Source organism: Callospermophilus lateralis, chromosome 3, assembly GCF_048772815.1.
Source record: "Callospermophilus lateralis isolate mCalLat2 chromosome 3, mCalLat2.hap1, whole genome shotgun sequence".
Lineage (NCBI taxonomy): Eukaryota > Metazoa > Chordata > Mammalia > Rodentia > Sciuridae > Callospermophilus > Callospermophilus lateralis.
In genome coordinates, this window is record NC_135307.1 from 145,038,356 (window position 1) to 145,052,019 (window position 13,664).

Genomic DNA, 13,664 nt, shown 5'->3' on the forward strand with positions numbered 1-13,664 from the left:
ATTTTGGAGAAATTCATAACATCTGAGGAAAGATGTTTTGAAGGACTTTATTACATGTGTTAATATCAAAACATGGGAGGAAAAAGAATCACAGCTTACATCATTTTATTTTTTTAAATATTTTTTAGTTGTCAATGGGCCTTTATTTTATTTATTTAAGTGCTGAGAATCGAAACCAGTTCTTTACACATACTAGGCAAGTGCTCTACCACTGAGCCACAACCTCAGCCCCACAGCTTACATCATTTTAAAACTAAAGTGATTCTGTCAAGAGTGGATGCCCCATAAATACTTCATAAGAACATTCATATTAAGTGAGATTTTCTTGTCAGAAAAGGGCAAGGAAGTATGTAAGTAGCTTGGGATACTATTGGTAAATACATCTGTATGCCATTATGAAATGAACAGTATCATTGCTTTGTCTAAAATAAACCAGTGCTTTTCCATGGTATTTAGGATTAAGAAAGTTGTTCTTTAGTATAAAATACTAGCCCTTAATAATCCATTCCTTGCCATTCTCTGCAAAACCATTATGCATCTTCATATCCAATGACCAAAATACTGTAAACTAATGAGATTTGACCTGTTGAGTGTTTAGATCTCAAATTGTGCACAGTATGGTTAATTAGGCAAATAGTTAACAGTTTATATTGTGCATGCACATTAAAATTTAATTTTAGGTTTTTTAATGTTCCTGCTTAATTTAATCTTTAAAATTTTTCTGTTTATTGTTAAAAATTGAAATAAGTAGATAGAGAATAGCAGTCCTAGTCCTTTTCCTGATGATAATCACTGTTACTAAGTTTCTGTATGAAAAATTATTTTGTAATTACAAATGTAAAGCTTTCTAGTCCCCCTTACAAGTGGGGACCAGGTTTTCTACTGACATGATTGATTTGTACTAGGATTTTTTGAAAAATTTTTGTTTCTCTAGGACTGCTATCATGGAGTTACAACAGAAAAGATTATATCTGTAATTTCCTAAATGAACCTTCTCTGAAGACCCCTTTTTCCTGTTACCCCCTATGCTTAGAAGGGTAGCCAGAACTACACTCCTCTCTACTTTTTATCAGCCTGTTATAATTTTCATTTATCTTTCAGAATTCAAGTCAGATTAATTTATTCTAAAAGGACATTCCCGATTCTTTGTCATTGATAGCTACAGTTATGTTTGAATGTAGAAAGAAAAAAATTTTTTTTCTTGACTTTGTGTGCTCCTTCAATCTTAACAATTTGTATCTTAGATCTCCGTGTGCATACAGTTTTGAACTGTGTGTGTCTGGTGCGCTTTCGCACTGACACGCACCTCTGTGTGGAGGCTAGCTTTCAGCCTTCCCCCTTACCCACAGCTTCCAGCAGAGAGAAGCCTGCTCTTAACCTTTGTGTGGCATTGTTCTAGGATTCTTGCCAGGGAAAGGCACTTCTCCTGACGGCCACTTTCCTCTCCCTGCCACACCACACCTCACCTCCTCTCTGATCTCAGGACCTATGGTCAGGTCTTACATTCTGTTGGACTACGTGAGCTTCCCTCTGTTCATTCTGAGCCTTGTTTGGTCTTAGTACCTGGGGACCCTGGAAATTCTTCTTTCTTTTTCTTTTGGGGCATGACTTGGGAGTTTGAGTGGTACAGTACTTTCCCAGGCTACCATGACAACGGCATGATAGCTAGAGGTAACACTTGTTTTGGGGGCGGGACTCTGAGGGAGAATCTATTCCATGCCTTTCTCCCAGCCTCAGGGGAAGACTGCCATCTTTGGCACCTGGCTTAAGCTGCATCATTCCAGTTTCTGACTGCTATCACATGGTGTTCTTCCTTCTGTCTGTGTCTCTTAAGCACATTTTTGTTTCTTCCATGACCATGGGATGTGAGGTTCTGGTTTCTCTAAAGGACATTGATTTTAAGTGTTCAAGTTTATAAATTGTATTATGGTCTATGTAAGCATGAAACCCAGACCTGCTGACTTATTATTTTTCAAATTTTCTCCAAGTTTACACCCCTCAACAAGTTGGTACTTTGTGTTTAAACTAATTACAAATGTTTATGCATTTTTCAAAAATAAAATTTAATTCTAAGTTTTTAATTTTCAGCCAGAAAACCTTGCTCAGAAGCTTCCAAACCTTGTGGAACTGTGAGTCTGTTTACTCAAATTTTTTTAAAAACACAAATGGAAATAATTTTAAGTCATTTGAGTTAAGAGGATGTATCATTTTAATGTATTAATTTGTTATTTTTTAAATATCATTATCATGATGCTCCTATAGGTAAACCTGTGGTTCTGCTAGGCCAAATAGTATTTTGAATTATCTTTTACAATTTAAAGTTGTGTTTTAAATATCTTACCTCAGGAAGTGAAGGTGATGAATGATACATTTTTCTTTTTCTGGATACAATATATTGGAACAGAATCCTTCTGGATAGCCCATGAAATTGGAAAACTCTATTATTACTACTACTATATATGGTAATTGATATAAGCATTGGATGGTATGAAATGTTTAAAATAGACATTGAAGGTCTCTTTCCCACACTTCATTAGTTTTAGTTCTTTTGATGGTTAACTCCATAATGCTAAATAACATGTTTACACCTTTGTTTTTTAATGCATCAACTTTAAGTATCAGCTAACTTATTAAGGAAGATAAACTTAAATCTTCTATTTATTTTTCTTTCTGTCTTCTTACTTGATTGTAGGAGGGTTTGCATTTCCTTTTCTTGTTCTCTTCTTTATTTGGAATGATTTTTGGTAGTGTATTGTGTTAAGCCAGTATCTCCCTGTATTATCTATTGCTGCTTAACAAATTATCTCCACAAATAGTGCCTTCAAAGAATAAACATTTATTATCTTGTTTTTTCTGAAACTCTAAAATCTGAGCCTAAGCGTAGTAGGATGCATTTGCTTTAAGGTCTCCCACAAGGCTTCAGTCAAAATTGTTGGCCAGGGCTGTGTTCTCATCTGAAGAAGGATCCTCTTCTGCTTTCACTCTGGAGGTTGTTGCCAGGATTCAATTCCTTGGAGACTACTGGACTGAAGGACTCAGTTTCTTACTGATTGTTGATTGGTCAGAGGAAGATCTCAGTTCTTTACCACTTGTCCTCTCCATAGTTCACAGTCTTGCAACTAGTTTCCATTAGAGCAGGCAAGCAAAAGGGCAAGAGAGAGAATGGAAGACGGAAGCAATAATCTCTTTCTAACTAATCTTGGATGCGACATCTCATCACTCTTCTTATGTTGCCCAAGAGAAGTGAGTTACTGGGTCTGCCCCACACTTGAGTGGAGGCTGTTGCATAGGACTTGAATGCCAGCTAGTAGAGATCAACTTAGGCTATCTTTGAGCTGCCTACCAACTATTAATTCCTAGCAAAGAATTTTACTTGTAATGACTGTGGAAATTTGTTAAAGAATTTTTCAGACTTTAAAGAAAAATCCTCATGGATTTTACACACAATAAGGTGAAACAATCATGAATAGGAAGATGGGAACATTGTATCTCAAGCTGTTATATATACAATGACTGTCAAATTTTAACTCAACAGTACTTTTCTTTGAGTTCTTTAAAAGTATTTTGACTGTTTTTTAGATTCTCATGAGATGACAGTTGTATTCTAATCCTTCCCTCTCCACACACACAGATATATATAAAATGTCTTTTAAAATTTTTTTTTCTGGCTGCTTTCAAGATTTTCTTTTTTTTCCTTGGTTTCCAGCAGTTTCTACATATGCCTTTAGCCATTTTGCATGATAACTATACCCTCCCTAGACTAAATGCTCTTTAAAAAAATAGGGGTGGGGAAAAAGAAAAGAAAGAACTTAAACTCTCCCAGTACTGTACTATTCTAGCATTTAAGTTTTGATTTTCCTCTAGAATTGGCTTGTTTTTGTTTACTATACAGTGCCTTAGGATTGTGAGGTGTGTGTGTGTGTGTGTGTGTGTGTGTGTGTGTGTGATCCTTGGTGTTTTAGTTATTACCTGACAGAATATCAGTCCAGTGGGAGCTTATTCTGCTATACTGGAATTGAAACTCACATTCTTTTATTTTAACCTGTTTCTTTATAATTAAAGTGGAGTTTTTAAAATCAACTTTAGTTGGTTCTTTCATTTTTGCATAGTTCGATAATCCAGGCCTTTTTATGCCATGTTTAGACCTTTTACATTTAATGTGATTGTTGATTTGATTAAGTTTTAAGTCTACCATCTTATTTACTATTTGTTCCAACTGTCTTTTGTTATTTTTCCCCTCCTTTCTTTCCTTTGTTTTAATTATTCTAGTGTTTAGGATTCCGTCTTAGTACCAATATTGGCCCATTAACTCTACCTCATTTCATTGTTGTAAAGTTTATGATATACGTCTATTTCCTAACATAATCTGTCTTCATGTGATATCATTACCACTTTACATGCACATGTAATATATGGATGTTTACGTTAGTACTTCCAGATCATCCTTCCCATTCTTTGTGCTGTTGTATGTGTGTGTGTGTGTATTTGTGTATGCGTGTGTGTGTGTTAGTCAGGGTCCAGTTAGGAGACAAAAACCACACCCCTAATTTAAATAAGGAAAATCAATATAAAGATATTTTAAAGTAGCAAAATGTTATTAAGTACTAAATAAAGTTAAGGAAGACTCTGTGGAGACTGGATTTAATACAAATAAGCAGCTACTGCCTCTGGGCTGAGGGGTAGACAGAAGTAATAAAGACTGTTAGGAGAGCAGCAACCCCCAGGTTAAGAATTAAGAGCTCTTAATAGATGGCAGGGCTGCCTCAAGAACAACAGCCTGCTGTTGGGGAAGAGACTCAGCAGATGGCTTAAACCAGAGCTGTTCTGTTATAATGGCTCACTGATGCAGGAAGATGTTGGCAGTCTGGAACTGGTCTGTAGTGGCAGTCTGGAACTGGTCTGTAGTAGCAGGCTGGCAGAGAGTGTGGCAGAGCTACAGAGTGGCAGTGGCCTGAGGCTGCACCAGAACTGCTGCAAAAATGGCTTTTAGGTGGAGAGAGTATAATTTGAACATGTGACTTGAGGTTGTCTAACAGGGGAGGGGAGCACCACTTGGATCTGGCTTTTGTCCTAAATTAAAAATGGGAGGGAAGCTAGAATGGGGGTGACTTCTTGCTTGACTTGTGGAGTCACTTTAGCCTCCTCTTTTGAGAAAGCCTGACATTAGTTTAATTGGCAAAGGAGAAGTGTTGACAAATTCAGCGCCAGGATCAAAAAAGACAGTAAAGAAGTTAAATCAGGACTTGAGAGATAGTAAACTGATAACTGGTAAAACACATTATTATAATTTTTAATTTAAATGATCAGTTTAAGGAAATTAAAGTGAAAAAGTCATGTATTTACTCCTATATTATTCTCTCAGATTTGGCTTGCTTGAAAAAAGTCTTTATTTCCTTTTTTTTTTTTTAAGTTTTTCTGTAAGATGATGGTAGGTTTACATGTAGTTGTAAGAAATAATACAGAAACATTCTGTACTCTTCCACTTTTCCCCTATGTTATTGTCTTATTGCCTTACTGTAGTACAAGATCACTACCAGGAAATTGACATTGGTACAATCCACCACTTTATTCTGTTTCATCAGTTTTTCATGTACTCATTTGTGAGTGTATATTTAATTACGTGGAGTTTTCTTGATGTTTATTTTTACCACCTTTATCAGTATACACTTGTGCAATCATTCTGATAGTCAAGGTAGAGAATACTTTTATCAATGTTAGAATCACTTGAACTATACTTTTAGAATCAAACATCCTCCCACCCCCCACCCCCCGGAAAAACCTACCCTGGCAGACATTTAATCTATTCTCCATCTCCCTATGATTTTCTCATTTTAAGAATGTTATATAAATGGAATTAGACAGTATGTAATCTTTGGGGATTAACTTTTTTTTTTCATTCAGCATAAGGGATTCATCCAAGTTGCTACATATGTTAACAGTTTATTCCTTTTTATTGCTGAGTTATATTTCATGATATGAATGTGATATCTTCACCCATTGAAAGACATTTTTGCAGTTTGAGGCTATTGTGAATAAAGCTGCTGTGAACATTTGTGTACTTGCTGTTTTGTAAATAAGTTTTAATTTCTCTGGGCTAAATGGATAAGATTGCAATTGCTGAGTTATGTGGTAATTGCATATTTCATTTCTTTTTATTGAGATACATTTCACCCTTTTAAAGTATATGACTTCAGTGATTTGTATTCACAAGGTTGTGCAACCATTACTATTGTGTAATTCCAGAACATTTTCATTACCCTGAAAGAAACTGATTATCAGTTATTCCATGTATGTATTCTTTGTGATGCTGTTGTAAATGGAATTTTCTTTTTAATTACAATTTAGAATTGTTCATTGCCTGGTATATAAAAATGTACAACAGAATTTTGTATGTTAATCTTATGTTCTGCAACCTTGTTGAACTCATTTATTAATTCTAATTGTGTGTGTGTGTGTGTGTGTGTGTGTGTGTCTGTTTTTTAGGATTTTTGTTTACAAAGATCATGGTTTTTTTTTTTTTTTGCCAATAAAGGTACCTTTACTTCTTCCTTTCCAATCTGTATATGCCTTTTTATTTTATTGATTAATTGCCCTGGCTAGAACTTAGAATGTTGAAAAGAAATGAGGAGAGCAGGTACTTTGATCTCAGAGAAAATCTTTCATGTTTTTGTTTTTTTTGTTTTGTTCCCATTAAGTGTAATATTAACTGTTTTTCACAGGTATTCTAAAGTTGAGAAAGTTCCCTTCTTATTATTTTTTTTAACTTAAAAGGATGTTTGATTTTGTAGTTTGCTTTTTTCTTTCTCCCTCATCTATTGAGATGATCATGTAGTTTTTATTCTTTATTCTACTAATATGGCATATTATATTGATCAATACTTGTGAATTGAACCAACATTATATTGTTGGGGTAAATCCCATTTGGTCTTGGAGTATAATCCCTTTTATGCGTTCTGGATTTGGTAGTTTTTTGTTGTGGAATTAACTTTTATGTGTTAATTTATGCGTTCTGGTTTGTTAGTATTTTGTTGTGGAATTCTGAAGCTATCTTTATAAGGAATATATTCCTCTGTAGTCTTTTTTTTTTAATGATATCTCTGCCTGGATTTGGTATCACTGTGTTATTGGCCTCATAGAATGAGTTGGCAAGAGTTCTCTCCTTTTATCCCCCTGCCCTTTTAAATATTTGGTCAGTAATCTTAGTGGCCTCTTTCTAATCACTAACTGACAACTAATTTGAAATTACTCTAGGCCTATTCTAAGAAGACCTATTCTAAGACCATTAATGGTCAGCTAATGATTAGGCAGAGACTCCTTAACTGACTGAATCTCTTAAGTCCACTAGTCTTTACTGAGGGACTTTGTATAAGTGTTGTGACATGCATTCACCTTTCAGTTGTCTGCAGTTGATAGCAGACAACTCTTCACTTGTTGCCTTCACTTCCAATTCAGCTGAGGTGAAAGAGTAAGACCTCAACAGTTCCTACCTGAGCATTTGTAGAGCTATGGCCTGTGTACAACTCCACGTATGCCTGTGATTTTCTAGATTCCCAGGAATAGCCAGGCTTTTAAAAGCTGCTCTGGACAGCTTTTCTTTTTAAGGGTTTTGGTTTGTCTATTATTTGTTTCATCTGGTACTTACTGCCTCAGGCATCTGTAAAGTTAAATAATCATCTGTCATTTATTTCAATTTACAACACTTGAGGTAGGGATTTTGTTCAAGGCTAGTTCCTTATAAGATAAATAGACAGCTTTATAAGTAGAGTCTTCTTGGGAACCCTAAGACAAGTTGAATAATGACAGTTTCCAGGGAATGAGACTTTAAAAGGGCTCCAATTTGGTTCTAGCCCAGGGCACTACTATTCAGTTTAGTTGTGGACTCTTGGTTTTCCGGGTTTCTGCAGAGCTGGAGAATGGGAGAAAGGAATATTGTTAGTGAAAACACTACAAAGCTCATGGCCCACTATTCTTATAGACATTCTTATCATTTTTTTCCCCCTTACGTACATGTTAGCTCTATATTACCACAAGTCTTGGGTTCATTTCCACATCCCTGTCTATATAACTTCTAAAACATTTTGCAAGTATTCTCATTGGTTTTATGGAAAAGATAATTTTTGGAGTTTTTTTCTTTGCCACTTTTGCTCAGTTTTTGGTATTACAAGAATTGCCCCCAAATTTTCCAGCTTAGCTGTGCCATTTTACATTTCCCCTAACAATGTAAGATTGTTCTATTGTCTGCACATTTCACCATCTTTTGGTATTATTACTATTTTTCATTTTAAGTAATTTCAATAGATGTGTGATTTATCACATTGTGGTTTTCATTTGTATTTCTCTATTGGCCAATGATGTTGACATCTTTTCATATATTTATTCAACATTGGTATCTTTGGTGAAGTATCTGCATTGGTTGCTTTAATTTTATTTTTTAGTCTTGAGTTTGAAAAATTCTCTCTATAGTCTAAAAAATTAAGGGTTTTTTTGTATTTTGTTTACAAATATTTCTTCCAGTATATAGCTTGTCTTTCCATCTTCTTTTATTTTCTTTTGTGTAGTAAATATTTTACATTTTGATGAAGTCCAGTTTATCAGTTTTTGCTTTTGTGTATCATGCTTTTGGTGTCAGTGTAAGAATTCTTCATCTATCTCTAAGTCTTAATGATTTTTCCCTTTCCCTGTAAAAGTCTTACATTCTTTTGTTGTATATTCATCTTCTATATTTTTAAATGATGTGTCTTTTAGGATTAGACTTCTTAGTTGCCAAGTTACTGTTTTGTTTATTTTAGCACTTCTGTGCTAACTCTACTAACCTTTGTAAACCTTCTATTCCATTATCCTCTGGCTTGCAAAGTTTCTGAGGAGATATCTATTGTTCTTGTATTTGTTCCTTTGAGTTTAATGTGTCTCCCTTCCCCCTTGGGCTATTTTGAAGAGTTTATATTTTTTTTATACTAGCTTTTTAAAAATATATTCCATTCTCACTAAAACTGTGAGTGTTTTTTTATTTTTGTCTTTCTTTTTCTGTGTACTGGAACAAATCACATTTTTTTGGTACCAGGGTCGGTCATATTTTCTTTTCAGTTAATCCACCCAGTGATGTTTTTACTTTATTATATTTTTAATCTCTAGAAGTTCTATTTATTTCTTCTTTATATCTTACAGTTCTCACTATGTCAAGTTTTCATTTAAATACCTGAATCTGGTAATTATAGCTATTTTACTGTCCTTGTTTTCTAATTTTATAATTTGTCATACTGGGCCTATTTGTATTGACTATTTTTCCTCTGTTTTTGGGTCACGTTTTCCTAATTCTTGTCACATCTAATACTTTTTGATTGGGTAGTGGGTTTTATGAATTTTACATTATTGGGTATATAGATTTTATATTCTTTTTTTGTTTTGCTTTTTTTCTGGCATCCTTTATTGGTAGTTTTGTTTGCTTCTTTCAATATGGCTTGTTCTGTGTTTTCTTGAAACATTAATTTCAGGAAGGAATTCCTAATTACTTTATCAGGTGACTTTAAGAATTCTTTGTGTCCAAAGACTGAATAAGTGTGCATACACAATGCCAAAAATATACACACTTGCATTTGTTTCATAAATGCCAGAGTTCCTAGTAAGAACAGAGAATTGCTCTGAAAAACTTGTTTCAACAAATGACTTGTCTCAACTCTTCCTATAAAAAAAGAACTTTAAAGACTAGGGATCTAGCTCCGTGTAGATAGAATATATAATCAATTCATGTACATAAAGCAAGGAATGAAATTTATCATAGAACAGCATACTTGCTTAAATTGTGTTAGACTTAGTGGGTTAATACTGTCTACAGTTGATTTAATCCAACATAAAATTATATTCAGAAAATTATTTCTTATTATTCTATTTCATTGACATTTTTAGCATTTAATTTTAGGCTTTCAAAATGTAGAAGAAAATTTTAAATTCTATTTTATAATACTTTATGAGGATTTATTTTTAAAGTACAGTAAATAAAATGATAGGGCTGAGCATAAGGTTTATAAAATCTAGTTGTAAATTTATTTTTTTAAGTTATTAGTTCTTAATTTCTAGCAGTCACTGTTGTTTTGTTCTCAGTAGCTGGTTACTGCTGGTTGCTTGAGTCTCCACTAGAGTGTGCTAAAGATATTTCATTGGGAAAAGTGTTAATACCTAGACTTGCCGAGACTTGTTAAGTCTGGGCATTTTTTTTCTTTTTTTTTTCAAGAAGAATTTGATTTCTTGTTTTTGAAATTCCTTTTGCCATGTAGTAAATTCTGGCCTTGACAATTGAGTATTTCTGTGGATACTTTAAAAGATGAATATTTAATCTCTATTCTTGTTTCTCAGCATGTTAGCTAGAAATATCTTTGTCTTACGATGTTATCCTTTAGAAACTAAAAGTTGTGTCTTCCTTGAATAATAGAAGGTTGAATTTTTTTTACATAATATATTTCTGAAAATCTGAATAACTTAAGGTGAATTAGAGAAACTAATAATTTGTTTTATGAGGTTGAAAATAATTTATTACTCAAGTTTTTATTTTAAAATAATTAAATCAGTACATGCATTTAATATGCAATTCTAGCATAACATTACACTCAAAGTATAATTGATTGGCTGTGATAAAAATGTATTTTGTGGTGACACATTAGAGTAGAGTGAGAAAGAAAGTTTTGGCTCATTTACATTTGATAAATCTCTAGTGAGCCTTTTATTAAATGTTTACCTGGCAAAATTACTGAATAATAACAACTGTTTTTCTTTCCTTTTTCCTTCTTTTTGCTCCAGGTACCTTCACTCAAATAACATAGTAGTGGTTCCAGAAGGTAAGCACACCTAGAATTTTTAGTTAGAAGATGATACAGTTAAAGCTGTATCAACTTTATAAGAAGTTTTAAACTTATCTTGTTTGGTGTATTAGAGAATTTTAATTATAAAGAACTTTAATGTATTAGTTTCAAAAATTTTTCCTCTAAAAAGACCAGTTAAGAATTATGATTAAATAAATTAAAAGTCTAAAATGGTTAAAATGCTTAAGTAAATCATTATGAGATAAGTTGCTAATAGGTTAAAAATAAAATGAATTCTAAACCTAATAAATCAGGTTAAGAATTTTAGTTAGATTACTTTTGTTTATTAATTCTTGAATCATTTATTTAAGCAGTTTTTTACACTTTTTTAATGTTTTTATTTGCTTTCTTTTTAAACTTATTATATTTTATCTCTAGGAAGAAATACTTATCATTTACATAAAAATTAGTATGATTTTTTACTATTTTGTGAACAACTGTGACAGGGAGAAGGGGTATTAAGCATTAAAATATTTTAGATTGAAACACTTTCATTAAAGATTTTCTATAAAACTTGAGTCAAACTCACTTTGCTTTTCCCCTTCTCTTCTATTTGAAGCTATTGGGTCCCTTGTAAAACTCCAGTATCTGGATCTTAGTGACAATGCCTTAGAAATTGTTTGCCCAGAAATTGGTCGTCTGAGAGCTTTACGTCATCTTCGATTAGCTAATAATCAACTGCAATTCCTACCTCCAGGTAATCATAGCCTACAGTGTATAATAGTTTCTTGTGTTTTATAAATCCATTTTTATTCATGTTTTTCTCTATGTCTGGGCAGTGGGCTATGGATATAAATGTATTTGCAAGTATTTGATTGTTCATTTGTTTGAAGATGAAACCAGGGTGTGTGGGTGAAATGACTCAGAGTCTTTCTCTAGACTCAGATATAAGAAGGTAGCACTTAACAAGATAGGGCTACAGTTACTACAGTTGTATATTGCAAACAATGCTTCTTCCAGTCTCTGCCCTAGCAGACTATTTGTACAAAGAGCTATTTCAGTTCTGAATTTCACTTTAAGAGAATTTAGGTGAACTGAGTATGGTGTAATCATCTTAGTATATAAAAGGCAAATAGAGTGTATTGTATTTTGTTTTTGTTTTTGTCTTATTCTCTAGTGAAGTAGTGATATGATATACATCAACTTTGATTTAATTAAGTGTCCTACTAGAATTTATTAGGACAATTTAAATTTGAGTCTTAGAATTGTCAGTTCTGCCTGCTGAATATCTCTTTAGATTCTGATGACAGGCAGATAGTTCTAAAACCCTGTATTCCCTTGAAAGTCACATTAAACCTCTTGACCTTTTTGTGAAGGGCATTTCAGGGACCTTTCTTTGTGGAGGTGCACATTTTCAAATTCTACTGTTATATATTATTTTCCATCTAAAAAAACAAAAAGATGGAGTATGATTTAAGAATTAAAAAAAAAAAACTTGTGCTTCAGGTATTACATGAAAGTTATCATATATTCAAGGATGAGCTAAAAAAGATACAAATGTCACATTGGAAGGAATTATTTTTACTTAGTAATTCTTTTAGAAACACCAACCAGCCTTTAAGTGTATACAGTGAAATGTGTGACTCAAACAAAATTACAAATTACTACCTGTCATAGAACTTGAAGTTAGGTGAGAATAAAAACTTAAGGTTAAATCCATGAATGAAAAAGTCTGTGATATTTCTTTGTGATTAAAAAAAAAAAGACTTCTAAAGTTTTTTCAGTACAAACATTCTAAATGAGAGCATAGTAACTGTATTTTGTTTTTGTTTTTGTCTTATTTTCTAGTGAAGTAGTGATATGATATACATCAACTTTGATTTAATTAGGTGTCATACTAGAATTTATTAGGACAATTTAAATTTGAGTCTTAGAATTTAATTTAAGTTTTAACTTTCTACATTAGCCTTAATACATAGGTCCAGGTACTGTTTGCAAAAATGATATTAGTAGAACAGTGACTTGGCTTTAAAAAACAGTTTTTAAGCCTCATGTAATAAGTGCCTTATTGTTTCCAACTATAGTTAAAGCAAAAAAAAAAAAATTCAATTCCATACAGAAATACAGTCTTTAGGGTGTATTATATATAATCTTACTTGATGCTATTTCATCATTCTAGCTTTCATTAAGTTTATGTATTCAGGTATCCAGAAAATTAGATTCTGTTTGGAAGATTGCATAAAAGTAATATTTTTATATATGAGATTAAGTATTTTATAGAATCAAGATGCACAGATATAATGCTTCAGCTGCAAACCCCTTTTTACATACATTTAAAGAATATACAAACATACAATTTTGTTCTGTGTGTTCTATTATTTTGTCTTTTCCTATAATATAAGATCATTTTGTGTAGAATGCAGTCATTTCCTTCCATTATGTGTTCTCAGAGGTTAAGCATGTACTTCTGATATCACTGTCTGCCTCCAAATAACCTCCTAAAAACCAGTGAACAGTGTATGTTCCCCGATTCTTTCATATAATTTTTTATTTATATTTCACTTGTTATATAAGAAAATTGAGTCATATTTTTTATCTTATTTTCCTAGTTTTTTTTTTCTATTGTTTTGAATAGGAACTTTTAAATGAGCATGATTATATTTTTCTTCCTGGACCACCATGAATAGCAGTGGACGTGGCACTACTACTTATTTGAGTCAGTTATACATCTCATTACAAAGTCATTATAATTATTGTGATTTGAATGAGTTAGGGGATATGTGTATATCCCCAAAATGTTTAATCAGTTTGTCTTTCTCTCTGGGATACTGCACAGCATTGTGTAATCCTATGAGGTGCTGGAAATAGCCT

The 13,664-nt window shown here is 32.8% G+C and overlaps 1 protein-coding gene across 4 annotated transcripts in view; it reads left to right on the top strand.

Annotated features, from left to right (window-relative positions):
• Lrrc28 (leucine rich repeat containing 28) overlaps positions 1-13,664 on the top strand; it is a 141,749-nt gene that overhangs the window by 16,907 nt on the left and 111,178 nt on the right. For all 4 annotated transcript variants that reach the window (XM_076848842.2, XM_076848845.1, XM_076848844.2 and 1 more), the window contains exons 3-5: positions 2,089-2,129; positions 10,792-10,829; positions 11,413-11,550. In XM_076848842.2, coding sequence (XP_076704957.1) covers positions 2,089-2,129; positions 10,792-10,829; positions 11,413-11,550 — 217 coding nt within the window. The remainder of the gene's footprint in view (positions 1-2,088; positions 2,130-10,791; positions 10,830-11,412; positions 11,551-13,664) is intronic.